Source organism: Ceratotherium simum, chromosome 14, assembly GCF_057802395.1.
Source record: "Ceratotherium simum simum isolate JZ-2026a chromosome 14, ASM5780239v1, whole genome shotgun sequence".
Taxonomy (NCBI): domain Eukaryota; kingdom Metazoa; phylum Chordata; class Mammalia; order Perissodactyla; family Rhinocerotidae; genus Ceratotherium; species Ceratotherium simum.
In genome coordinates this window covers 8,714,537-8,739,905 of record NC_141913.1, presented here as the reverse complement: position 1 = coordinate 8,739,905, position 25,369 = coordinate 8,714,537, and the positions used below count along the sequence as shown (strand labels likewise).

At 36.4% G+C, this 25,369-nt stretch overlaps 1 protein-coding gene across 7 annotated transcripts in view; it reads left to right on the top strand.

The window, feature by feature from the left end:
• Positions 1-25,369, top strand: part of RBBP8 (RB binding protein 8, endonuclease) — a 106,666-nt gene that overhangs the window by 22,659 nt on the left and 58,638 nt on the right. For 6 of the 7 annotated variants that reach the window (XM_087438982.1, XM_087438986.1, XM_087438984.1 and 3 more), the window contains exons 3-4: positions 14,684-14,726; positions 22,260-22,355. In XM_087438982.1, the coding sequence (XP_087295108.1) occupies positions 14,684-14,726; positions 22,260-22,355 (139 nt within the window). Of the gene's footprint in view, positions 1-8,765; positions 8,852-14,683; positions 14,727-22,259; positions 22,356-25,369 lie in introns of all 7 variants that reach the window. The other variant, XM_087438985.1, reaches the window with a different exon arrangement.

Here is a 25,369-nt window from a genome sequence, read left to right as displayed (position 1 = left end):
AAATCTTTTCTTAAATAATTACAGCAGTATTCTGCTGAAACTGTAATAGTAATAACCAATTTTGTATAAAGTTCAAAGATCTCATTTTTAAGAGACCTGTACTATTGTAATTTTTTGTGACTCATCTTTATGGTTGAGTTGTTGCTTTTAAACTACAGACAGCTACTGCAGCATGCAGCTCTTGCACAATTTGCAGTTGCTTACTTGTGGTAATATGTATCGTGTGGTGGAAAGGGCATAGAAATTGTTGACACAAAGGCCTGGATTTATATTCTGACTTCACTTATCTACTTGCCCTCTGATCTCAGTCAAGTTACATAACCTCTAAACTTAATTTTCTTCTGTAAAATTATTTGCAGGATTGTAGACATAAAAATAGTACCTAAGTCATTCAACAAACCTTCAGGAATCTATTTGTTACTGAGCACTGAGATACAAAAGTGAATGGCAGTTTGCCTGCAGAGAGCCTGCTGTCTAGTAGAGATAGAATCATGTAAACAGATAATTACAATATAGTGAAATAAGAGCTAAAAGTTTTATATGAAGTGCAATGAGTGTACAGAGGATTGAGCTGTTGTGATTGGGGTGAGTATATAAATATTTATGATTGTATAAATATAATGGTATAAATTATAAATATGATTGTATAAATCCTTTATATGGAGTAAAATATACTCCATATAAAGGAATTTTCTATTAAAGCTAAACTCGAGGTTTGATATTAAGCTTTAATATACTTATCTAATTCTGTGACTTTAATGTAATACATTTTTCCCATGTGTGGGAAATGCTTCATATTACATTTGTTTCTTGATTACCAATTGCAACTGTAGGTTTAATACTGCAGTGCTTTATAGTTTTAATATTACACTGGAGTGCCATTAAAACATGATCCACCTAAAGTGTAGTATGTGGGTCTGTGTTAGAATTTTCCCATGATAAATTTAATTTATGGCAGAACTTCATGATAAACTCACCATTAATTAATGGGTTCTGAAATAAGAACCCTAGAAGGATTCTTGCAAGCCCCAGTGTACTTGGAGACACTTGTTCAAGAAATATTTTTTTGGGCACTTACTGTGTGCCAGATCTTGTGAATAAGAATGAATCATATAGTCCTAGTTTTAAGGGATTTTGTAGTGTACCATGTTATCTGGGAATATACAGGAAGAACCAGGCGAGTGGGGTAAGGGGGACAGTTTTACTGTGGGAGGTTTACAGGCTTTACAGTTAAGTGTAATTATCCAGGCAAAGATGATGATGAGAGGAGAGGGGGGAATGTTCTGAGTAAAAAGAATAGGATATGTGAAGTTTACAGATAACAGCTTGATTTTATTCAAGGAACTGTAGACAGTTTAGTGTAACTGTAAGAGGGAACGGGTTGGGAGATGGGAGTTTATTGGAGAGGTGGACAGGAGATCATGCTAGAAAGGTAGATAGGTCCAGATAATGTAAAACAGTATGTACTATGCTGAAAGCATGATTGTCATCATGCCTTGTCTTTAAGATTAAGTCTAAAACTTTCTTCTTGAGTGCCTACTTCCATTGATTGAGAGTAGGTGGGAGTAGTGCTGTGTTGAGCAAGAGGCCCTGTGATGGAGTGGTTAAGTCCGTGAATTCCGGATCTACATTGGCAATATTCAAAAGCCATATCCACCGCTTGAATAGAGGTGGTGACCTTTGCAAGTTAACTTTATAGTGCCTCACATTCTGTATCTGTAAAAAAGATACTAATAATATCTACCTCAGATTGTATTAAGTAGCTTAATATACGTAAAGCATTTGGAAGAGTGTCCGGCATGTAGTAAGCAGTGTATGTTTTAGCTGTTGCAGTCATTCTGAAGCAGCAGCCATTATGTACTATCAATGCCTGCTATGGACCATGCCAGCTAGAGACAATGGGACACTCAAAAAAATTGTTAACAGAAGTTTCACATACTGATTACTTTTTATTATCTGCTTTATGATTTTTTAAACTGCTGTTTTCTAAGAGGAAGCAGAAAGAGAACGACCAAAATAATAAACATCAGAAGATTGAAATGGTTAGGAAATCTTAGAAAATTCTTACTTTCCATCTCTTTGGGGCCAGGGAAAGGAGTGGGGATACTTACTTTTTAAAAAAAATTTCATGCAATATACATAACATATAATTTATCATCTTAACTATTTTTTTGTATGTGTGAGGAAGATCAGCCCTGAGCTAACATCCATCCTGCGCTTTTTTTGCTGAGGAAGACTGGCCCTGAGCTAACATCTATTGCCAATCCTCCTCCTTTTTTTTTGTTTTTACCTAAAGCCCCAGTAGATAGTTGTATGTCATAGGTGCACATCCTTCTAGTTGCTGTATGTGAGACGCCGCCTCAGCGTGGCCCGACAAGCGGTGCATCGGTGCACGCCCGGGATCCGAACCTGGGCCGCCAGTAGCAGAGTACATGCACTTAACCGCTGAGCCATGGGGCCAGCCCTCATCCCTCATCTTAAGTATTTTTAAGTGTACAGTTCATTGGTATTAAATCCATTCGTAATGTTGTGCAACCATCATCACCATCCATCTCCATAACTCTTTTCATCTTGTAAAACTGAAATTTTATACCCATTAACAATAACTTCCCATTCATCCCTCCCTACCCCTGGCAACCACTATTCTACTTTCCTTCTCTATGATTTTGACTACTCCAAGTACCTCATATAAGTGGAATCATACAGTATTTATATCACACAGTTCTTCTGACTGGCTCATTTTACTTAGCATAATGTCCTCAAGGTTCATCCGTGTTGTAGTATATTGCAGAATTTCCTTCCTTTTTAAGGCTGAATAATATTCCATTGTATGTATATGCCACATTTTGCTTACCCATTCATCCATCGATGGACTTTTGGGTTGCTTCCATCTTTTGGCTCTTGTGAATAATGTTGCTGTGAACCTGGGAACACAAATATCTCTTCAAGACCCTACTTTGAATACTTTTGGGTATATACCAGAAGGGGAATTGCTGAATCATATGGTAATTCTATTTTTAATTTTTTGAGGAACCGCCATATTGTTTTTTAACAGTAAAAGTAAATGTAAAAGCACCTTTTACATTCCCACCAACAATGCTCAAGGGTTCCAATTTCTCTACATTCTCACCCAAACTTATTTTCTGTTTTCTTTTCTTTTTTTTTTTGATAGTAGTAGCCATCCTAATGGATGTGAGGTGGTATCTCATTGTGGTTTTGATTTGCATTTCCCTAATGAGTAGTGATGGTGAGCATCTTTTCATGTGCTTATTAGCTATTTGTGTGTCTTTGGAGAAATGTCTGTTCAAGTCCTTTTCCTTTTTTTTTTTTTTTTTGTGAGGAAGATTAGCCCTGAGCTAACATCCGATGCCAATCCTCCTCTTTCCTCTTTTTGCTGAGGAAGATTGGCCCTGGGCTAACATCCGTGCCCATCTTCCTCTACTTTATATGGGATGCCGCCACAGCATGGCTTGACAAGCGGTGTGTTGGTGCGCGCCAGGGATCCGAACCTGCAAACCCCTGGCTGCCAAAGCGGAGTGTGCACACTTAACTGCTGTGCCACCGGGCCGGCCCCTTTGCCTATTTTTTAATCAGGTTGTTTTTTGTTGTTGTTGTAGGAGTTCTTTGTATATTCTGGATATTAATCCCTTATCAGGTATATGATTTGCAAATATTTTCTCCCATTCTATGGGTTGCTTTTTCACTCTGTTAATTGTCTCCTTTGATGGATATAAGTTCTTAATTTTGGTATAGTCCAATGTATCTATTTTTTTGTTGTTGCCACCTGTACTTTTGGTGTTGTAGCCAAGAAATCATTGCCAAAACCAATGTGATTAAGCTTTTGCCTTATGGAAAACATAAGGCAAAGAAAGAAGAAAATTCTAAGAGTTTTATAGTTTTAGCTATTATGTGTAGGTCTTTGATCCATTTTGAGTTAAATTTTTGTATCCTGTAAGGTAAGGATCCCACTTCATTCTTTTGCATGTGGATATCCAGTATTCCCAACACCATTTGTGGAAAAGACTGTCGTTTCCCGGTTGAATGATCTTTACACCCTTGTCAAAAACCATTTGATCATATATGTGAGTCTTTATTTCTGGGCTCTATTCTCTTCCATTGGTCTATATGTCTGTCTGTATGCCAGTACCACAGTGTTTTGATTACTGTAACTTTTTATTAAGTTTTGAAATCTGGAAGTATGTGACCTCCAACTTTGTTCCTTTTCAAGATTTTTTTGGCTATTCGGAGTCCGTTGAGATTCCATATGAATTTTAGGACAGATTTTTCTCTTTCTGCAAAAAACATTATTCAGATTTTGATACAGATTGCCTCAAATCTATAGATCGCTTTGAGTAGTATTGACATCTTAACAATATTAAGTCTTCTAATCCATGAACATGAGATGTCTTTCCATTTATTTATGTTTTTAATTTCTTTCAGCAACATTTTGTAGTTTCCGTTGTACAAGTCTTTCATCTCCTTGGTTAAGCTTATTCCTAAGTATTTTATTCTTTTGGATGCTGTTGTAAATGGAATTGTTTTCTTAATTTCCTTTTCAGATTGTTCATTGTTAGTGTATGGAAACACCACTGATTTTTGTGTGTTGACTTTGTATCTTGCAACTTTGCTGAGTTTCCATTTCTTTTTTTTTTTTTTTTGGTAAGGAAGGTTGGCCCTGAGCTAACATCTGTTGCCATCTTCTTCTTTTTTGCTTGAGGAAGATTGTCCCTGAACTAACATCTGTGCCCATCATCCTTAATTTTGTATATGGGATGCTGCCAGAGCCTGGCTTGATGAGAGGTACATAGGCACGCACCCGGGGTTCTGAACCTGCAAACCCTGGTGCGCCGAAGGGGAGTGTGTGAGCCCAACCACTATGCCACTGGGCTGGCCCTGAAAGTCTCCATTTCATAATTATAGTTTTTGAATTTCTAGCTGAAATAAACTTTAGAAACTTTTTAATTTTTTTCTTATGACAAGTTGGAGTTTAACTACCTCTACTACTTCGCCTACATCCTTTATTGCTCTATTATGCTCATTCTTTTTTTTTTATGCTCATTCTTTGATAGATTATTCTGATCTATGTTTCCATTAAAGCTCTCTTTCAGCATATCGGATTGTTGATGCAGTCAGTATGTTAGTGTTCATTTAAAAATCCAGGTATCAATGGAGTTACTGTTTTATCCATTTTTTTTTTTTTTTTTTTTTTTTTAAAGATTTTATTTATTCATTTTTTTCCCCCCAAAGCCCCAGTAGATAGTTGTATGTCATAGGTTCACATTCTTCTAGTTGCTGTACGTGGGACTCGGCCTCGGGTTGGACGGAGAAGTGGTGCCTTGGGGCGTGCCCGGGATCCGAACCCGGGCTGCCAGCATCAGAGCGCCCGCACTTAACCGCTAAGCCACGGAGCCGGCCCTATCCATTTTTTTTTTTAACTTAAGCTTTTTTCTAGAAATATCAAAACACAAAGTAACAGTGAAAAGTTCTCTCCCCCCTAGACACACAAACAGGTAACCATTTTTATTATCTTTTGTGTATGTGTCCTTCTATGTTCTTTTCTAATTTAAAGTTTAAGATTTTTTTAAATTAGGAAATACTACGTATATACAAAAGTAAAAAAAAGTAAAGAAAATTGTACAGACCGGCCCCCGTGGCGTAGCATGCACGCGCTCTGCTGCTGGTGGCCTGGTTTCCGATCCCAGGCGTACACTGATGCACTGCTTGTCAGGCCATGCTGTGGTGACGTCCCATATAAAGTGGAGGAAGATGGGCACAGATGTTAGCGCAGCGCCAGTCTTCCTCAGCAAAAAAGAGGAGGATTGGCATGGATGTTAGCTCAGGGCTGATCTTCCTCACAAAAAAAAAAACACAAAAAAATTGTATAGTGAACTCCTATTTACCCATCACTCAGCTTCAACCATTATCAGAACATGGCCAATCTTATTTCACCTATATTCCATATACTTCTCTATCCTTCTTCTACTCAGTTATTTTGAAGTCTCTGACATAATTTCATCTATAAATATTTCAGTATATTCCAGTAGTCGTCTTTAACAAAAAAATTCCATTATCATACTAACAAAACAAATTCTTTAATATCGTGTAATACCTATTTGATGCTAGTGTTCAAATTTCCCCAGTTATCTAAAATGTCTTTTTATAGTTGGTTTGTTCAAATCTGTATCTAAGGGACATCTTCATGTTGTATTTGATTAATATATCTATTGCTTTTTTTCCGGTGTAGCTTTAATTTATATTTCTCTCATGAATGAGATTAAGCATCTTTGCTTATGTTTAAGGGTGATTTGTATTTTATTTTTATGAACTGTTTATATACTTCATTGACTATTTTCTTGGGTTGTTGACCTTTTTCCTACCAATTTCTAGGACTTTATATCCAAGGCAGATTAGTTGACTTCAAATATTAAAAAATTTAGAAATTCAAATTTGTTCTTAGTGGTAAAGATCTAATTTTAAAGGGAACTGTGCTTGTGTTCAGGGACAAATATGAATATTTTACATTAATTCTGCTCTTCCTTTGTCTGCACTATTTTCTCCCAGAAAATCTAGTGTGAACCATTGAGGAAGGATTCTGAATTTTAGTACTGACTTGCCACGTATTCAGTGAGTAATTATTGAATTATATGCCAGGAGAGGTAGCAGTTTCTGAGGATACAACAATGAAGGAGACACCGTGGGTTTTTTGGACATTGTCTTCATTTTCTGTAGAGAAATATTTAAATAATATAATTATATAATAAATTGATAGCAAACATAAGCCAGATACAAGACAGTCTGTCTTGGTAACGCTGATAGCAACAATGTAGTCACCTACATGCATTTCTTTTAAAACTGGGAAGGAATAAACATTGTCTCCCATCTTCTGTTGAAGAGCAGCAGTATCTTCCTTTTGATTTTCGATACTGTGACTCTAGTATGTAGGTTTACCTATAAGAACAGCTTCAAGTTTATAACTATTATAACTATTAACTATTATAGGAGCTACATGTTGTAAAAAAGCCTATTCTTTGTGACCTGGAAGTGAAGCAAATACAGTATTTTGAAATAATTCAGATAGGACCAGATGTGCTTTTATTAAACATTTGATAGAGGAGAATTAGCATTCTGACATCTTCAAGCATAAGATTAAATTCTTTATCCTTCAAATAATTACTTTCTGTTTTATAACTGGTTTTAAAAAGATTGTTAAATTTTTATTATGCCAAATCCCTGTCTTACTCATCTTTACATCTCCTTAGGTAAAAGTGCTTGGCAAATAGTAAAAAAATCAGTAAATGGTATCTGAATGAATTGCGTAGTCTATAGCCGGATCAGTGGAACATTTTCTTGAATGTCAGTTTTTGAAATCCTTTAATATATGAAAATATCAAAATTCTGTATCTGTCTAAAACCCTGAAATACTTTACTACCCATTTAATTTAAATTTTCTATTTTTAGATAATAGAAAGTTAGAATAGGTAGTAGAAAGTCGAGAAAGGAAAAATAAATCACCATTCTATAAGAATGACATTTGTTTATTCTTTCCTAGTTTTAAAAGAAACGCGTGTAGCTTATTGTATTGGTGTAATCAGTGTACATAATGTTTTATGTCTGGCTTATTTTTGCTGTTATTTCGTTATTTAACCAAACTGCTTGTTTTTCATGTTGCACATAATTGTCATTTTAGAATTTTTATACATACCCACTTAAAACTGGGCCAGTTTTATTTTTAGGCTCTTAATGTAACAGGGATGAAATATTTGGCAGATTTCTTCTTCATGTTTCTTGGTGTTTCATGGTCTTCAGGAGACCTCTATTTTACAATGAAGCAGCATCAAGAAAATAAATAATATACTGTTTGATAAGAACAATATGCTGTATTCGTCAGATTATAGAACATATAAAACTCACAAAAATTTGTTGTTACGTGCCATCAAGTCGGCTCCGACTCCTGGCAACTCTGTGAATGAGTGGTGTCCACAGTGTCGTGTCCTCAAGAGCCTTACTCAGCCTCTGTAGACTCATGCCTATGGCTTCCTTTATGGAGTCAAACCATCTCCTATGTGGTCTTCCTCATTTTCTGCTGCCTTCTACTTTTCTCATGATTATTGTCTTTTCCAAAGAATCCTGCCTTCTCATGATGTGCCCAAGGTAGGACAGCCTCAGTTTTATCTTTGCTCTAGGAACTACTTGTTGATCTTTCTGGCAGTCCAGGGTATCTGTAGAGCTCTCCTCCACTATATTTCAAATGAATCAATTTTTTTCCTGCGAGCCTTCTTCACTTCACAAATACTACATAGTGGATAATGTTTTTAAATTGTATGCCCCTTGTGGCTGTATTTTAATAGTCATCACACTCTCAGGAGAGTTAGTTTGTATACACTGAAAACTTGAAGGGAGGAATACAGTAGTTGTTGGTGTATTTAGTTAATATCCATGTGCTTTATGAATGATAGATATTGGATATATGTTTGAGCTGATGAGAGAATATAACCTCTGGTACGTTATATAGATCAGGCTACATTTTCTAATTTCAAAATCACTTATGGATTCTTAAAGGTATTAAATGAATGAGCACTATTTTTTTTTAATTAGTGTGTTATTTAAAAACATTTTGGTTGGGGCTAGGCAAATTTGCTGAAAGCAGGACTTTTTTAAACAGAGTTCTTTGTCATTGTGTTCCACATAGTTCCATATAAAATTAGATCCTCTGACTGTATGATAACATCAAAGACATGCCTGAGGGGTACTTAATTTTTTTTAAGGTGGAGGATCCACTTGGAGAAACCAGTATAAGAGGCTATTTCAAAGACATCAAACGTGGACTTGTCTGGACTTTGCAGGTTTTGAAGTATGTATAGGAATCAGAATTGATGCATTACTTTAAACCTTTATGTCAGTTGAAAAAAAAAAAGAAAAGAAAAGTTACGAATGGTAGTACCTGAGATATATAATTTTTACTTAGATATCCAAGAAAGTCTACCCATAGGAACTTAGGTCCATCTGAATACCCTGTTATAAGTATCCAGAGCTTTTTTTTTTTTGCCTCATTTTTGCCTCATTTTACCTCATATTATGTTTTTTGACCAAAACATAGTAAAATGATAGCAAAACATAAACACAAGACAGTACGTACACTGATCATGAGAATATAAAAAGCTACATGCATTTCTTTTAAAACTAGGAAATAATAAACAAAGTCTCTGACCTTCTGTTGAAGAACAGCAATATGCAAACCAGACCATTTTTGTTGAAAAATTCTGGAGACATTTGTGGCCGAGTTTTTATATCTTTTATCTTTAGGATAATTGTATCATTTAATGATTGTTCATTCTAGTGTTTTATGTTCCTTTTGTGACAAATGCTGCTAGTGTCAGGGTTAAACACAAATGGTTACTGATAAAATACAGTCTTTATGCTTTGAATTCAGAATTAACAAGCTTTAATAGAATTTAATAGGGGGCCGGCCCCGTGGCTTAGCGGTTAAGTGCACAAGCTCTGCTACTGGCGGCCCGGGTTTGGATCCCCTGCGCGCACCGACGCACCGCTTCTCCAGCCATGCTGAGGCGGCGTCCCACATACAGCAACTAGAAGGATGTGCAACTATGACATACAACTATCTACTGGGACCTTGGGGGAGAAAAAGGGGAAAAAAAGGAGGAGGATTGGCATGGATGTTAGCTCAGGGCTGATCTTCCACACACACACACACACACACACACACACACACACACACAAGAATTTAATAGAAATTTCAGAATTCATTAAATTTCAAAAGTTTTAATAAAGTCTTCATTTGGGTACAGTTTTTTTTTTTTGCCTTTTTAAATCTCTTTCAGTATCAGGTTTATTATTTAAAAGCACAAGTAATAAAATAGAATTTAGAATATTTATTTTTCAGAACACCACCATTTTAATATGTGGTCTCTTGTCTATGCCCGGTTCTGCTGTCAACACTTGTCTGATAATATTTTCTGTATCTGGTAAATATGGTAATCAGTTTCATAGAAAACCAGGCAGATATTTTGGGATGAAATTGGAACCCCTTTGAAGAAATGGGAAATTATGGAGGCTCCATATGACAGAATAAATATTTCTTGATTCAGTTTTGAATTGCTCCATTAATTTTATCAGGTGTTCATCAAAAATTTCAAAAAGATAACATTCTTATTAAGACTACACAAATTAACAAAAGAATTGCATGTAATTTTGACACTATAACGTGACACTATAACATTGGTGTCCTACTTATTATTAAGATGACTGTTGGTAACTCTCACATCTGTTACTTTTCCATTTACATTAATGTCCATAAATTCAATAAAATCCACAAAAATTTAATTTACCCATTTTGAGATAATTAAATCTTAAGAGCAAACTAAGCATACCTTAAGAATGGCTGCCTCGCATAAAGATAAGAGTTTTCACTTTGGAGTTGAAATAATTTATTAGGCAATTACAGAAATACTAGTAGTAGTATTTTTGGTAGAATTTAAATTATTTGAGCTATGTATAAAGCCACTATTTGTCAAGAAAGATGTTATCAAGCTTATAATTTGTAATTCAAAACCATAAATAATGTGTTTTAAAGTGATAGTACATTATATATGGTTTGTTCTGGGTAGAGAACTAAAATAAGTAAAAATTAACAGCAGTGATTTTTATTTGGTTTATAACAAATTGAATTCTTGCCTTATTTCTGAATTCTTAGTTAAATTTGTTTCGTGTATTGTAACTACACATCTGGGCCCTTAATTATTTCATTTCCTCCAAAATTCATATATGAGTGGGTATGGGGTTAATTATAGTACAGTGCTTGGTCTTTTAAGCACTGTTTCCTCAATAGGTGTCTCAGGTTGCCAGTGTTACAATCCCAAATACTTTGTTGAACAGACTACCTGTTCATACAGGAGCCGCATTGTTGTATAGCCTCATTCCTTCCGATGGGTGTGGAGCAGGATTAAAGCGCACTTTATAAGGGTTCTAATTGTAGATGCCTAATTGACTTGATGAATAGCAAATGCTAAAATTTAAACAGATACACATACACACATAAACCTGTTTCGGGGCTGATCTGCGTGACAGAACAAATGCCTCACAGGTGTTGAATGCTTACAAGATAAAAGAGGAGTCTTTCCATATTTCCCAAGAATTTTCTTTTGAAGTTTATGTGGATTTTTCTATCTCATTGTTTCTTTTCTTAAAATCGTTCATGGCAAGAATCCATTTCATCTTTGGGTGCACTTTTCACTTCTAAAGGCAGACCCAAGTTTTTAGAAGTTGGCCAAAGTTAAAAACAAGAAAATCTGTTAACAAGTAAATTTTCACACACTTTGGGAAGAGAAGAAGAGAATGAAAAACTGCTGACTCTAGTCTTTGGCTTAGTAGGGTCGCGAGTTTTTTTCTTAGTTCTTCAAGAATGATTTGATGCTTTCCTAAGTACTTTCAAGGTCCCGTGAGTTTGTCATCGTTACCTGAAAAAGAAGGAAGCTTCTCAGGCTAGGAACTTGACAGATGGAAAAGAGTTTTAAAAAATCAAAAGATCACACCAGTTTTTATTCTTAACATTCTTAAATAATGTTTTCCCTTTATTATTATGTTTTATAGTTTAACGGTTTTCCAACTCTCTTAGGGCAAATATTTTTCAGCTTTTTATTTTGAGCTTATTGTAGGTTCACATTTAGTCGTAACAAATAATACAGAGATCTTGTATCCTCTTCCCCCCAGTGGTAGCATCTTCTGTAACTATAGTACAATATCATAACCAAGCAATTGACATTGATACAATTTACCAACCTTATTCAGATTCCACCAGTTTGTATTTATTTATTTTTTTGTGTGTGTGAGGAAGATTAGCCCTGAGCTAACTTCTGTTGGCAATCCTCCTCTTTTTGCTGAGGGAGATTGGCCCTGGGCTAATATCCATGCCCATCTTCTACTTTATATAGGACGCTGCCACAGCATGGCTTGACAAGTGGTGCGTAGGTCTGCTCCCGGGATCCGAACCTGTGAACCCTGGACCACCAGAGCAGAGCGTGTGAACTTAACTGCTACATCACTGGGCCGCCCCCTAGATTCCACCAATTTTGCATCCACTCAGTTGTGTGTGTGCACTTAGTTGTGAGTGTATTCTGTATTTAGTTCTATGCAATTTAATCACATGTAGATTCCTGTGACTACCACCAAGAGTGCCTCATGCCACCCTTTTAAGTCCCCAGCCACCTTCCTTCCACACCAACCCCTCCAACTTCTGGCCACCCATAATCTATTCTTCATCTCCAGAATTTTGACATTCCAAAAACATGTCAGTGGAATCATATAGGATGTACCCTTTGAAATTGACTTCTTTTTTTACTTAGCATAATTCCCTTGCAGTCCATCCGAGTTGTTACAAATGTGTCAATACTCCATTCCTTTTTATTGCTGAGTAGTACATGTAGTACAAGGATGCACCACAGTTTTTGTTTGTTTTTCTTTTAATAATTCACTCATTGAAGGACATTTGGGTTGTTTCTAGTATTTGGCTGTTACGAATAAAGCTGCTGTGAATACTTTATTACAGGTATATTCATAACATTTCTTTCACTATTTTATTCATAACACTTGATTTGTTCAAATTATAGGCTGCAAAAATGAGAGTAAAATATATCGTATCAGTTGGCTATTTCCTAGAAGTGAAATTTGAAATATAGGGCAAAAGTGTAACACAAAAAAATTCTCTGGGGCCTTTATTTTTCCATAATATCTGGATTTCCTGGCATTAAATCATTACCACTTGGGGCAACAAGAAGAGATGACTTCCCCATAAGTATCTATATGACTTTTAACTTCATCCCTAGTCAACACCATGGAGAGGGAGACCGTGGGGAAATGTATAGGTTTGATTTTTAAAAGTCTTTTGTGTTTAAATTATGTTGTTCAAAAGATTGTCCTAAATTAAACAGATAGTGAAAAATCCTGTTCTTAGAAATGACAGATTTATTAATGTTTCTATACACATTATATGGAAAGCTTTTGTAAGTATATAACTTACTAGAATCTACAGATAAACTACCAAAAACAAATAGTAAATCTTTGATTTTTCAGAAATCAGTCGACTAATAACTATTTATTAGAGACTAACTGCCCCAAATGAAATAAATTCTTGAGTAGATATAGAACTTTCAAACTTTCTAGGCATTATTTTAAAAAGTAAATAAAATACCCACAACTGGCGAAGTTGTAGAATAGTAAAAGAATTGATTTAGGAATTAGAAAAAGTAAGCACAGATTTTTCCCTCCTTTATGATAATCACATTGCAGAAAGAGATCATAGAGAAAATAGAAAACCGAATAGTTTAGTGTTGCTAAATAGACAATTTTTTTTTTTACTTAATGATTTTAATAGCTGTATATTATTCCATCAAGTGGTTATATCATATTTTACTTAAACTATTTTAAACATTTTATATTGCTATAAATTGTTCAATATTCTGACTGTGAATTTCTGTATAGTTTGGATTATATTCTTAGGTTAGAATCCAAGAAGTGAGATATTGATGAAGAAGAGTCCTGTTACATACTGCTATATTGCTTTCCAAAAGAATTGTACCGATTTATAACATCTCCAGCAAAGTACGAGAATATAGTTTTACAACAGTTTTATCAATATTGGGTATTATAACTTTTATAATTTCCTCAAGTAATTTTTTTTTTTTTTTTGTGAGAAAGATCGGCCCTGAGCTAACATCTGCCAATCCTCCTCTTTTTTTGCTGAGGAAGATTGCCCCTGGGCTAACATCCATACCCATCTTCCTCCACTTTATATGGGATGCTGCCACAGCATGGCTTGCTAAGCAGTGCGTCGGTGCGCACCCAGGATCCGAACCGGCAAACCCCGGGCCACAACAGCGGAGCACGCGCACTTAACCGCTTGCGCCACTGGGCGGGTCCCTCAAGTAATTTTTTTGGTTTGGATTTATATTTAGTTGCTAGTGATGGTGGATATATTTTCATGTTTGTTTAATGGCTGTTTTTCTCCTTTTAATTATTATTTCTGAAAATTAGAAATGTCTCTCTGTCTTGTCCATATTCTTCCTTGCACTTTCAATGCCCATCAGCCTGCTTTCTTCACAGTAACTACCCAAGTTCCATAGGCTGTGATCTTCTCTTATGTTTTGTGTCAGACTTAATTAAAATTAAAAATACGTATAACAGATATCTTGAGATAAAAACACTAGTGCCCTTTGTTAAGTACTTTTCTGTAAGCAATTTTGCTCCTAGTCCAGGACTTCCTGCTACAATCTGTTTTAATCCCAGAAGATTTGAACCTACATAAGCACTATTGCCATTAGCAAATACATAGGCTGTGTCAGAACGTAGACCTTTATTTATAGTGAACTTCTAATTATATGCTTGCCCCTGCTATTAGAAAGGAAGTAACTCACTTCAGGTGGAGAACATTTCATTCTACTTGGCTGTCATTTAACAGACCAAAAGCAATAATGTTGCGGATATATGTTTGTGACCTCAGGGTACAAGTAAGGGAAATACACTCTCTTCAAACTAATGGGACCTGGGATTCAGAGGCCAGACTCAAATGACTTAATAGTGTAGCATTAGACTTACAAAGAAACTTAGACCAACTGCTTTAGAAGTGATAAAATGTATTAACTAAAATACTATGGTTTTCTTTCTTTTTCAGGTTTACAAGTAAAAGTAACCAAACTGAAAAAGGAACGAATTTTGTAAGTATCAGTATATAACACTGATGTCTTATTTATAAAGTAATTGATTCTGATGTCACATTTGACCTCAATGTCTTACTTATAAGGAAATTAGCTTTACTTAGTGTGGACCTTGGATAGTTGACAGCAAGTTTTTCAAAATTCTAAAGTACAAAGTAACAATTTTGAATATAGCTTTAGTTAATATTTGCATATATTTATATTTTGATATAATTTTTATATGTAATATTTTTCCATAAAGTATTAAGACAGGAGCTGATCTGTAAATTCGTTCTGATCTGTCAACAGCATTCTTTAATCAACTGTGAGTAACTCCTGGAATTTAACATACTACAAGAGGGGAAGCAGAATAATTCTGGGATTTCTAAACTCATATAAGAATTGGGAACTAAATGGATATTCTGAGACCCCTTTTAACTAGTTTGAAATTAGCAGTGGTTCTCCTGAATTGTTTTGGTTATTAAGCACAGAATCAGATCTGATTTTCTAAGTCAGGAGCAGATTTTACTCATGGTTCGTTTATTTATTTATTTATGTATTTATTTGTGAGGAAGATCAGCCCTGAGCTAACATCCATGCCAATCCTCCTCTTTTTGCTGAGGAAGACTGGCCCTGGGCTAACATCCATGCCCACCTTCCTCCACTTTATATGGGACACCGCCACAGCATGGCGTGACATGCGGTGCGTCAGTGCGCGCCCGGGATCTGAACCCAGGCTGCCAGCAGCAGAGCGCACGCACTTAACCGCTACGCCACGGGGCCAGCCCACCACTCATGGTTCTTTAGAGCTTCCACATTCAGGAATCGGAAACAGATGACATAGTATATTATTAGTCATAACAAAAATTAATATTGTTGTGACTAATAATTACATTTACTTTACAGTATATACCAGTGGGTCTCAGTTACATCATATTCCTAAAGCTTCCAAGGCTGTAATCAAAAGCTAGAGTTACCAACCACCCATCGAAACACACCTAGCTTGAGGCTGGCCTGGTGGCATAGTGGTCAAGTTCACGTGCTGCACTTCGGCAGCCCAGCGTTTGCCAGTTCAGATCCCGGGCACGAACCTACATGCTGCTCATCAAGCCATGCTGTGGCGGCGTCCCATACACAAAATAGAGGAAGACTGCCACAGTGTTAGCTCAACGACAATCTTCCTCAAGCAAAAAGAGGAAGGTTGGCAACAGATGTTAGCTCAGGGCCAATCTTCCTCACAAAAACAAAACAAAACACACACACCCCCCCTAGCTGTTTTCTCCATTAAAATCTGAAAATGAAAATTGTAAAGTTTTTCTTTACACCTAGAAAGTCATGTTTGGAAGATGACTTATATTCAGAATATAAAGGCATAAATTTTTAAAACAGTTTTTTTGGAAGAATAATTTTATGATTCTTCTTAATTAGTGACACTTTTAAATACTTTGCCTTATTGAAAGTGTACTTGTTCCTACCTTAAAGATGTCATTTTAAACATCTTCACCCGTAGAATAATCCATTTCTCTTTCTGTGTTAGAGCTGTGTTTAGTTCCCACAATTGAGAGATGTTTCTTTACTTATATAGGAAATGAAGCCTTTTCTTTCAGAAAAATAAGTTTAGCATGTCTGTCTTATTAAGATTTTTTCTTAGTGTGAGGAAGAAAAACACTAGAAGTGACTTTTACAGTAAGGAAAAAAATGTATTTTTTCACATAGAAAGCTCAAAAGTAGGGAGATTCTAGGCCTGTTATCGAGTAACTCAAAAATCGTCACAGGCTGAGGTTATTTCTGTGTTTCCTCTCTGCCATCTTCAGTGTTCTGGCTTGCCCTATTAGCCTTGACTCACTGCAGAATGGCAAGATGGCCATCATCATTCTAGTTATCACTTGCAGAACATCCTTGTATCCCTTTTTACTAATTATAAAAGTTTGCCAGAAGCAGCCCCCAGCAGACTTCCTCTAACTGATGGATGATAATTACGTGCTTGTTCCTAAACAATAACTGGCACAGGGAATCGAATTAACAGGATTGGCTTAGACTAATAAAGATTCTGACAATACTGTATATGTATTCTAGGATTGAGCAAATAAGTAAGTATATTATTGACAATGAGAGCCGGGTTCCTCGCTGTCAGGAGAAAGGAGTTACAAATAAGAAAAAGGAGAAGGCTAGAATGAACCCTATGCTGCTGGGTAGGAATTGGAGTTATCAGTATGAATTCATGGTTTTTAATATATAGATGAATAGATATAGAAATAGATATAGATAAGGTTCGTGTATGTGAGGACTTGAATATATGTCCTGGGCTTGGTCCATTTGAGAGGGTCTAGAAACTGTGATTCCTGGTAGGAATGAGCACACCTAAAGCCCAGATCTTGATTTCTAAAGAGAATTCTTCAGTGAGGTAATCATGGTTCTTTGGAGAATTAGCCAATTCTAGGGCTTGGGACTATGCAAAGTGCAAGATGTACAGGAACAGGCCGGCCCAGTGGCGTAGCAGTTTAGTGCGTACGCTCTGCTGCGGCGGCCTGGGGTTCGCCGGTTCAGATCCCGGGCACGCACCAACACACTGCTTGTCAAGCCATGCTGTGGCGGCGTCCCGTATAAAGTAGAGGAAGATAGGCACGGATGTTAGCCCAGGGCCACTCTTCCTCAGCAAAAAGAGGAGGATTGGCATCGGATGTTAGCTCAGGGCTGATCTTCCTCTCACACACACACAAAAAAATGTACAGGAATATCTTGTGGTGCCAGAAAATAAGGAAATGCTCAAAAAATAATAGGGGCATTTGAAAAAATACAGAAGAGAGCTTGAAAAAACTCCTAATGGCAAAATCTAGGACAACCTGAACAATGAGATAATGATAGTAATGAATTATTCTACCAGCAGAATAAATGGACAACCCCTTCTTAGAAGAATTCCAGTTACTAAATGTAGAAAGAATGTTAGAAATAGAAAATCATCATTTGGCAAACATCACAGCAATAATTGTTGAAGGCAAGAATTATCAATGGGGGCTAAAATTAATGAAAGTATGATAAAAACAATAATTACAAGTTTTGCAAATTACTGAAAATATCTCCACGTAAGATACATATTAATTCCGAAGGGAAGAGTTACAGCATTACAGCAGAGGAATTAGGCAGACTTCATCTCAGTCCAGTGATCCAAGTTAACATCACTAGTAACCAGATATGCCCACCTCACATGCCTCCATAGTAGTATGATGCACTAAGAAGAGCACAACCTTATTTCTGTCATATTCTCACCAAAATGCACAGCCCACATTTTATCATGAGGAAACATCAGACAAACCCAAGTTGAAGGACAGTTAGAAATAACTCACCAGTACTTTTCAAAGGTGTCAAGGTAGTGAAAGACAAAGAAGGATGAAGAGACTGTCCCAGATTGGAGGAGCCATGACATTAAATGCAATGTAGGATCCTGATTGGATCGTGGACCAGAAAAATGATATTAGAGGGACAATTGGCAAAATTTGAATAAGGTCTATAGATTAGTTAATAGTATTGTATCAGTGTTAGTTTCTTGACTTTGATAATTGTATCATGATTAGACAAGGTATTTACATTTTGAGAAGCTGGATGACAGGTATACAGATAGTGTTTGTTCTTTGTTATAACTTACTTGTAAGTCTGAAATTACTTTAGGATGAAATGTTAAAAAAATGAAAAAAAATTTTAAGATTCATCCTCCGAGTCTGGAGAGAAGATTAACTTCTCTCCAAACAGCTGTTGAATATTGTAGAAAATCAGTATTCTTTTAGCAAGGAATAAGAAGGAAATGGCTATTGGACAGGCAACCTAAAATATCACTACAGTTTGATGAGTCCCACTCCTGTGGCTCAGAGAGTGTAGCCAGTGCACTTCTTGAGGCATGATTTCCTTTTATGACACAAATTTTCTTTTCTTTCTTTTTTTTTTTGGTGAGGAATATCGGCCCTGAACTAACATCTGTTGCCAATCTTCCTCTTTTTGCTGAGGAAGATTAGCCCTGAGCTAACATCTGTGCCCTGTCGTCTTCTATTTTGTGTGGGATACTGCTGCAGCATGGCTGGATGAGTGGTATGTAGGTCTGCACCCAGGATCTGAACCTGCAGACCCTGGGCTGCCTAAGCGGAGCACTCAAACTTAACCACTATGCCACCAGGCCAGCCCCACAAATTTTCTTTTGTTTCTGTGGGCAATAGGGATTTCAAAAACTTTCCAGCCCTTTAACGCCCTTTAATTAATATTGATGGTATTATCTTATGTTTATGTATATTAGAATTATCTGAATAGTTACAGAAAACTCTTTATGTATAAATTCCCCCTATAATAAAAATTATTCCAAAATAAATATAATGAAATTGCATTAGTTGGATGGGGAAATAGGATCATCTTCTTGGTTAATAAGTAAAATTTCTTTTTCTATCCACTTGAAATCAAAAAGGGAAGATATCTTTGTTTTAATTAGGAATAAATATGCTTTTCTTCAGTGGTGAGAATGTTTTATTTGAGTGGTTTGAGATTAAAAATTATGAAATACACTTACTCTGTTGTTTTCATCTTCATTTTTGTTTATTGTTCAGCTAGTGATGGATGCTACAGGCATTGTTAATCAGAAGATGAATGCTATCAGTGACTCGGTTTAGTGATTTAACACATACCAAACTAAGCAGCTAATTACTGTTTGTTGGAGTTATTCTACGAGTCTCCCCTTTTATGTATGGTAACACTATATAAGAATTATTGTTCTCTCTGACCTTTTCTAATACCAGAAGCGTAATGTTTCAGAGTTAATTAGTAGTTAGACAGTGAGCTGTTTATATTGTATCTTGGTTCAGTGTTGAAGTTAATAATCTTCTAAATGCTGGATTAACAACCATTGATTAGAATGACATCCTTTAGAGTCAAAATGTTGGGCACTTTTAAGAAGCAATACTAAAACCCAGAAATCATTGTTTGCTATTTGATTATACATTTTTTTGGCTGTGTGTGAGGAAGATCAGCCCTGAGCTAACATCCATGCCAATCCGCCTCTTTTTTTTTTTTTTTTGGTGAGGAAGACTGGCCCTGAGCTAACATCTATGCCACTCTTCCTCTACTTTATATGGGACACCACCACAGCATGGCCTGACAAGCGGTGCGTCAGTGCTCACCTGGGATCCGAACCAGGGCTGCCAGCAGCAGAGCATGCGCACTTAACCGCTAAGCCACGGAGCTGGCCCCTGATTATACATTTTAAGCTATGTTTGCTAAATGTTTTTGAAGGAATTTAGTTTTATTAAAATGGATCCTTCATGTAGGCCTAGTAATTTTGTTTTCTAAAATATTACTATTTTAAATGATAGATTTATAGATATAAAATAGTATTTCCTCTTAGAATTATTTCCCTGCTGATTGAATGATGACATAATTAAAAATGTTCTAGGTTTGCTTATGACAAAGGCACTTTTTATAACTGAGACTTTTTATACAAAATGTGTCTTTCTCTACACCTCTAACCAAACAGCCACATGAAAAATTTTAAATTTGTAAATGACTGTTGAATGTTACTTTCCCAAAACTCACCTATATCATTTCTGAATTTTAAAGAATGGAAACACAGCTGGTTATTCAGTAGCTGATAATAATGCCTTACTTCACTGTACAGTTCACAGAGTCATTTGATCCTCTTAGCAGCCTTTTAATATATATTGTGATTACTCTGTACCTGTGTACTTCAAGTAGCTTGGGGCTATACATTTTGAAGCACAGGTAAGTAACTAAATTCCCTGAGTAGTCAGAGAATTGAGCAGATGCTCTATTTTATAGTAAGTTAGGTCTTTGCGTTCTGGGACCAGGAACTTGGGTTTGCCTATATTGCCATAATCCCCCTTTCCCAGTATATTTTACAATAGACAGTCAGGGTGCAGTAACACTTAGGATGTCTTATCTCCACATTGTTGGAATAACTGTATCTGTAAGATATCACAGTCCTTAGGGCTTTCCACATGGAGGAAGCAGTTAGAAAAGTAATCAATAACTATGCTATGTTTGTCCATCACTGAATTGTTTCAGACCTGTGTTTTGATGATCGTTGTCTCTGCACATGGCTAATATTTCTCTTTTACACAAATTCATGTACAAAATTAAACATGTAGAAATGTTGACTGTTGAATATTTGTTGAGTGCTCCCAAAATAGGATCAATGAAAATCTGCTGCTTCTGAATTAAATACATTTTCTAGAAGTATTAGAAAATCTTTTTTTTAAGTAAATGAGTAACAGCCAAATTAACAAGTTTCAGCTGTCTATTACTGTGTATCATTTCCAGAATTTCAGAAGTCTACCTATGCTACCAGAAGTATATTTGTTGTATAGCAGGAGGCCGTCACTCTTAGATGTATTAGTTTTTCATTCAATATCAACTCTTCAACCACTATTTTAAGAAATGCCCTCTATATTGGGCATTTGGACTTAGTTGTTTTACTCATCTGTTTTGCTGCCAGTAATGTTATATTCTATATATTAACCATTTTGACACAACCTACTTTTTGTGGCAGTCTGGTTTGTCACCCTTATTTGATTTAGTATTTTAGACCCTTGAGGGGACTGGGGGAAGATGTGTTTGAACAACAGTATGATCCTATATTTTCAGCTTCAAGACCACACAGAAAATCTCAATTAAATTTCTAATAGGTTTTCTGAGAATTAAAATATATGCATACTTTATATAGTAATGTGATTTTTTTTTTTAGTATAATGATGGAAGGGTAAAATGACACAACCTTGGAAAGTAACCAGGTAATCCACTAGAAGAAAATTTTAGATATCTTTGTTTTTTCCTGACTATAAAATCATAATGGTAAACACTAATAGAACTTGCTGTGTGCCAGCACTGTTCTGCATGCTGTATATACATTAGTACTTTAGTCCTTGCAAATGCTCTATGAGGTAGATACAATGTATCCACATTTTTTGAGTCACAGAGAGTGTAGGTTATTTGCACCAGGTCACAGCTGGTAAGTGGCAGAGCTGAGATTCAAACCTAGGCATCAGAATGTAGGATTCGTGTACTTCCACTCCACTGTAAGCTCTGGCTTCAAAGTAATACCAGGTAAAAATTTAAGCAACACAGAAATTAATAAAATAGAAAGTATAAATATCATATAATTGGAATAGAGATAATATGAGTAGAGAGATGTTATTTACATTAACAAATGTAGACAAAATAATAAAAAACAGTAAGTGTACATTTTAATAGCAATTTCTGACAGTGTTGATTCACTGGTGGCATCAGGGTCCACTCCTTCACCTGCGTTCCAGCATTGCATAATGAATAACTGGTGCTTAGGATAATACTTCTATAGTACGTAAAAGTACTGCAGAGCAAATTCTAGTATAATTTGAACTCTGATTAACAATATATTCAAACCTCACCTTTTAAGTTTTATGTTTTGATGGAACAAATTCATGATATACATAAGTTGTGAGACCATACTTAGGAGTTCTTATGACAGAATTATCCTATTAGAGTATTTTTCCCTAAAAATAAACCTTATTTCTTGACTTTTAGAGATGCACAAAGACTAGAAGAATTCTTCACCAAAAATCAACAGCTGAGAGAGCAACAGAAAGTCCTTCATGAAACTATTAAAGTTTTAGAAGATCGGTGAGTCTGCTTCTTGGGTCTTCTTGAGTAAGAGGGGACTTTCCCTTTAATAGAGAGTGTGCATGGGTTTTAATTTGTAATCAGTTCTGGGACAGCAAGTGATCTTTTTCCCAACCTTATGTCAACTGTACTTTATGAAATTAAAGATATACTCTTACGGTTTTGTTTTTTCATTACAGTAATCACATCAATTTACCCTTAAAATGATGTTTCTTTATCTGATTTGATGTAGGATGAGCTTAAGAGTAACAATGTTCTAATTAATCCATTTTTACTTCAAGTAGATGGAAACTGCTTCACAATTCTATTCCTGTCTTATTCCTGCCGTTCTCTTTTCTTCCTTGCGTGTTTCTCCACTTCCAGGCAGTCTAGGGATTATTCTTTCTGAATATTCCCAAGGTAATCCCTATCACTTACTTCACCTCCACGATCTGACTTCTTTCTTTCCCACTCCTATGAGGTTAACACCCTACATTAAAAAGGCTTCCAGGGGCCGGCCCTGTGGTGCAAGCGGTTAAGTGCGTGCACTCTGCTGTGGCGGCCTGGGGTTTGCCGGTTCGGATCCCAGGCGCACACTGACGCACCGCTTGTCAAGCCATGCTGTGGTGGCGTCCCATATAAAGTAGAAGAGGATGGGCATGGATGTTAGCCCAGGGCCAGTCTTCCTCAGCAAAAAAAAAAAAAAAAAAAAAAAAAGAGGAGGATTGGCAGATGTTAGCTCAGGGCTGATCTTCCTCACAAAAAAAAAAAAAAAAAAGGCTTCCAGGGGACGGCCCGGTGGCGTAGTGGTTAAGTGCGCACGCTCTGCTGCTGGCGGCCAGGGTTCGGATCCCAGGTGCACACTGATGCACTGCTTGTCAAACCGTGCTGTGGCAGCCTCCCACATAAAGCGGAGGAAGATGGGCACGGATGTTAGCTCAGGGCCAGTCTTCCTCAGCATAAAGAGGAGGATTGGCAGATGTTAGCTCAGGGCTGATGTTCCTCACGAAAAAAAAAAAAAGGCTTCCAGATTTTGCTGTATTCTCTTATCTGAACCTGCTGTTTAGGACCTTATAATAAACAATGTTTCCTGCTTTCTTTTTAGTTAATATTTCTCCTTTATTTTTATTTTTGTATGTGTTACAGAGGGCTGATGGTTTGAATTTGCCACTGTGCCTTTAGTGGTGGAATAATCTAATATTCTGCACATATGCAAACTGAAGTTGAGTACTCTTTCTTCTACAAGTAGCTGTCTCAGTGGATGCACATTTACTGGAATAGGCAGCCTATTGTGGAATAAAGCTCCAGGTGCTTTGGAATCATAGGTGTGAATTTGAATTCCAACTTCACACTATATCCTTAATTCAGATTCAACAACAGATGATTAAGCCCTTACTATGTTCTAGGTGTTACTCTAGGGACTGGGGGTAATACTATCCTTGGTATGTTATAGAGCTGACATTTAATTTTCAAAGATCGGCATACAAATAAGATGATTTTAAATATTAAGTGCTATGAAAAAAATAAAATTGAATGATATAATTGAGTGACTACAATCATTGGGAAGTGAAGGGATACTGATTGGTGTCAGGGATGGCCTTTCTGAGGAGGTGCCATTTGAATTGAGGCTTGAATGATATAAAAAAGAGCCAATCACTTGAGGAACCGTAGGTCAAAAGAGAACAGACAAATGCAAAAGCCTAAGGTGGAAATAAGTTTTGGAATATTTGAGGAATAGAAGGTCTACTGTGGTTCTAACTTAATAAGTGGGTGAATGATAGGAGATAAGATTGGAAAGGTGGGAAATAACTAGATTATGTAGGGATATAGGCAAAAAGTTTGGATTTTAATTGCAATGGGAACATTGCGTTGGAGCATTTAAGCAGGGAAATGGCAGAGAGATATGAGTGGATACTGATAGCATCTTCTATATCCAAATGGAGATGTCAAGGAGATAGTTGTATATATGTGTGTGGAACTAGCTGGAAAGATCAGAGCTAGAGAAACAAATTTGAAAGTTATCATCCATGTATAAATGGCATTTAAAAACTCAGGACTGGATAAGATCTCCTAAGGGCATCTTAAAGAGTATAGGAAGAGAGTAGAAGAGGTCTCAGGGCTGAATCCTTGGGCCTACTAATTAAGGTTTAATGAAGAATAAGGACTCAGCCAGCAAAAAAGATTGAGCAAGAGAAATTATCAGAGTAGGAGAAAAGCTGGGAACATATGGCATGACACGAACAATACCTTCTTCACAGGGCTATTTTGAAGATTAAGTGAGATAATGCAAATAAAAGTACATAAAAGCAGTTTAAAAAGACTTATAATATCCCTCCTAATTGGTGAATAAGATGCCAGCCTCTAGCACTCTAGTCTATACTTTATACCACAGCCAGATCTACTCTCTCCAGCTGAGATATCAGGAAGATAGAAAGCCATCCATCCCTCTCACCCTTCCTCAGTCCAGGATCAAAAAGGAAATCATCAATTACTCGTCTGTTAGTTAGTATGGTGAGGCATTTCCTTCTCTTTTCTCTGGATATGTAGTAGAGGATTTGGGAGGAAGGGTGGAGAGCATATCTTTCTGAGCCTTTAACTCTCCAACAATTGAAACATTTCCTTCTCTTATTTCATTATATTTTTTCTCTCATCTCTACCATTCCGCCACTTTCCATAAACAATGTGGTTCTTTCTTCCCTATAATGATGGTAGTAATGGCAAGAGATTAGAAACTCTTTCTGTTCAGTGATTCCTACATAAAGAAAATTTTAAGGTTGACGTTAACTAAATATGTTAGTCTGAGTTCTCTCAGAAGCAAACATCAAGATGATATTGGACATTCAAGAGATTTATTGGAGGAAATACTTGTAAGGTAAATGAGGGAGGAGCTGGAGGAGGCTGGGAGAGTTATGAGATCTCCATGCATCTAACCCTTTTGAAGAAGAGAGGAAAAAGGAAGATTTTAGACTGCATGGCAGTTTTAAGAAAGCTTTACCAAGGCCATTGGGGAGTCCTGGAACCGTAGTATCCTTGCT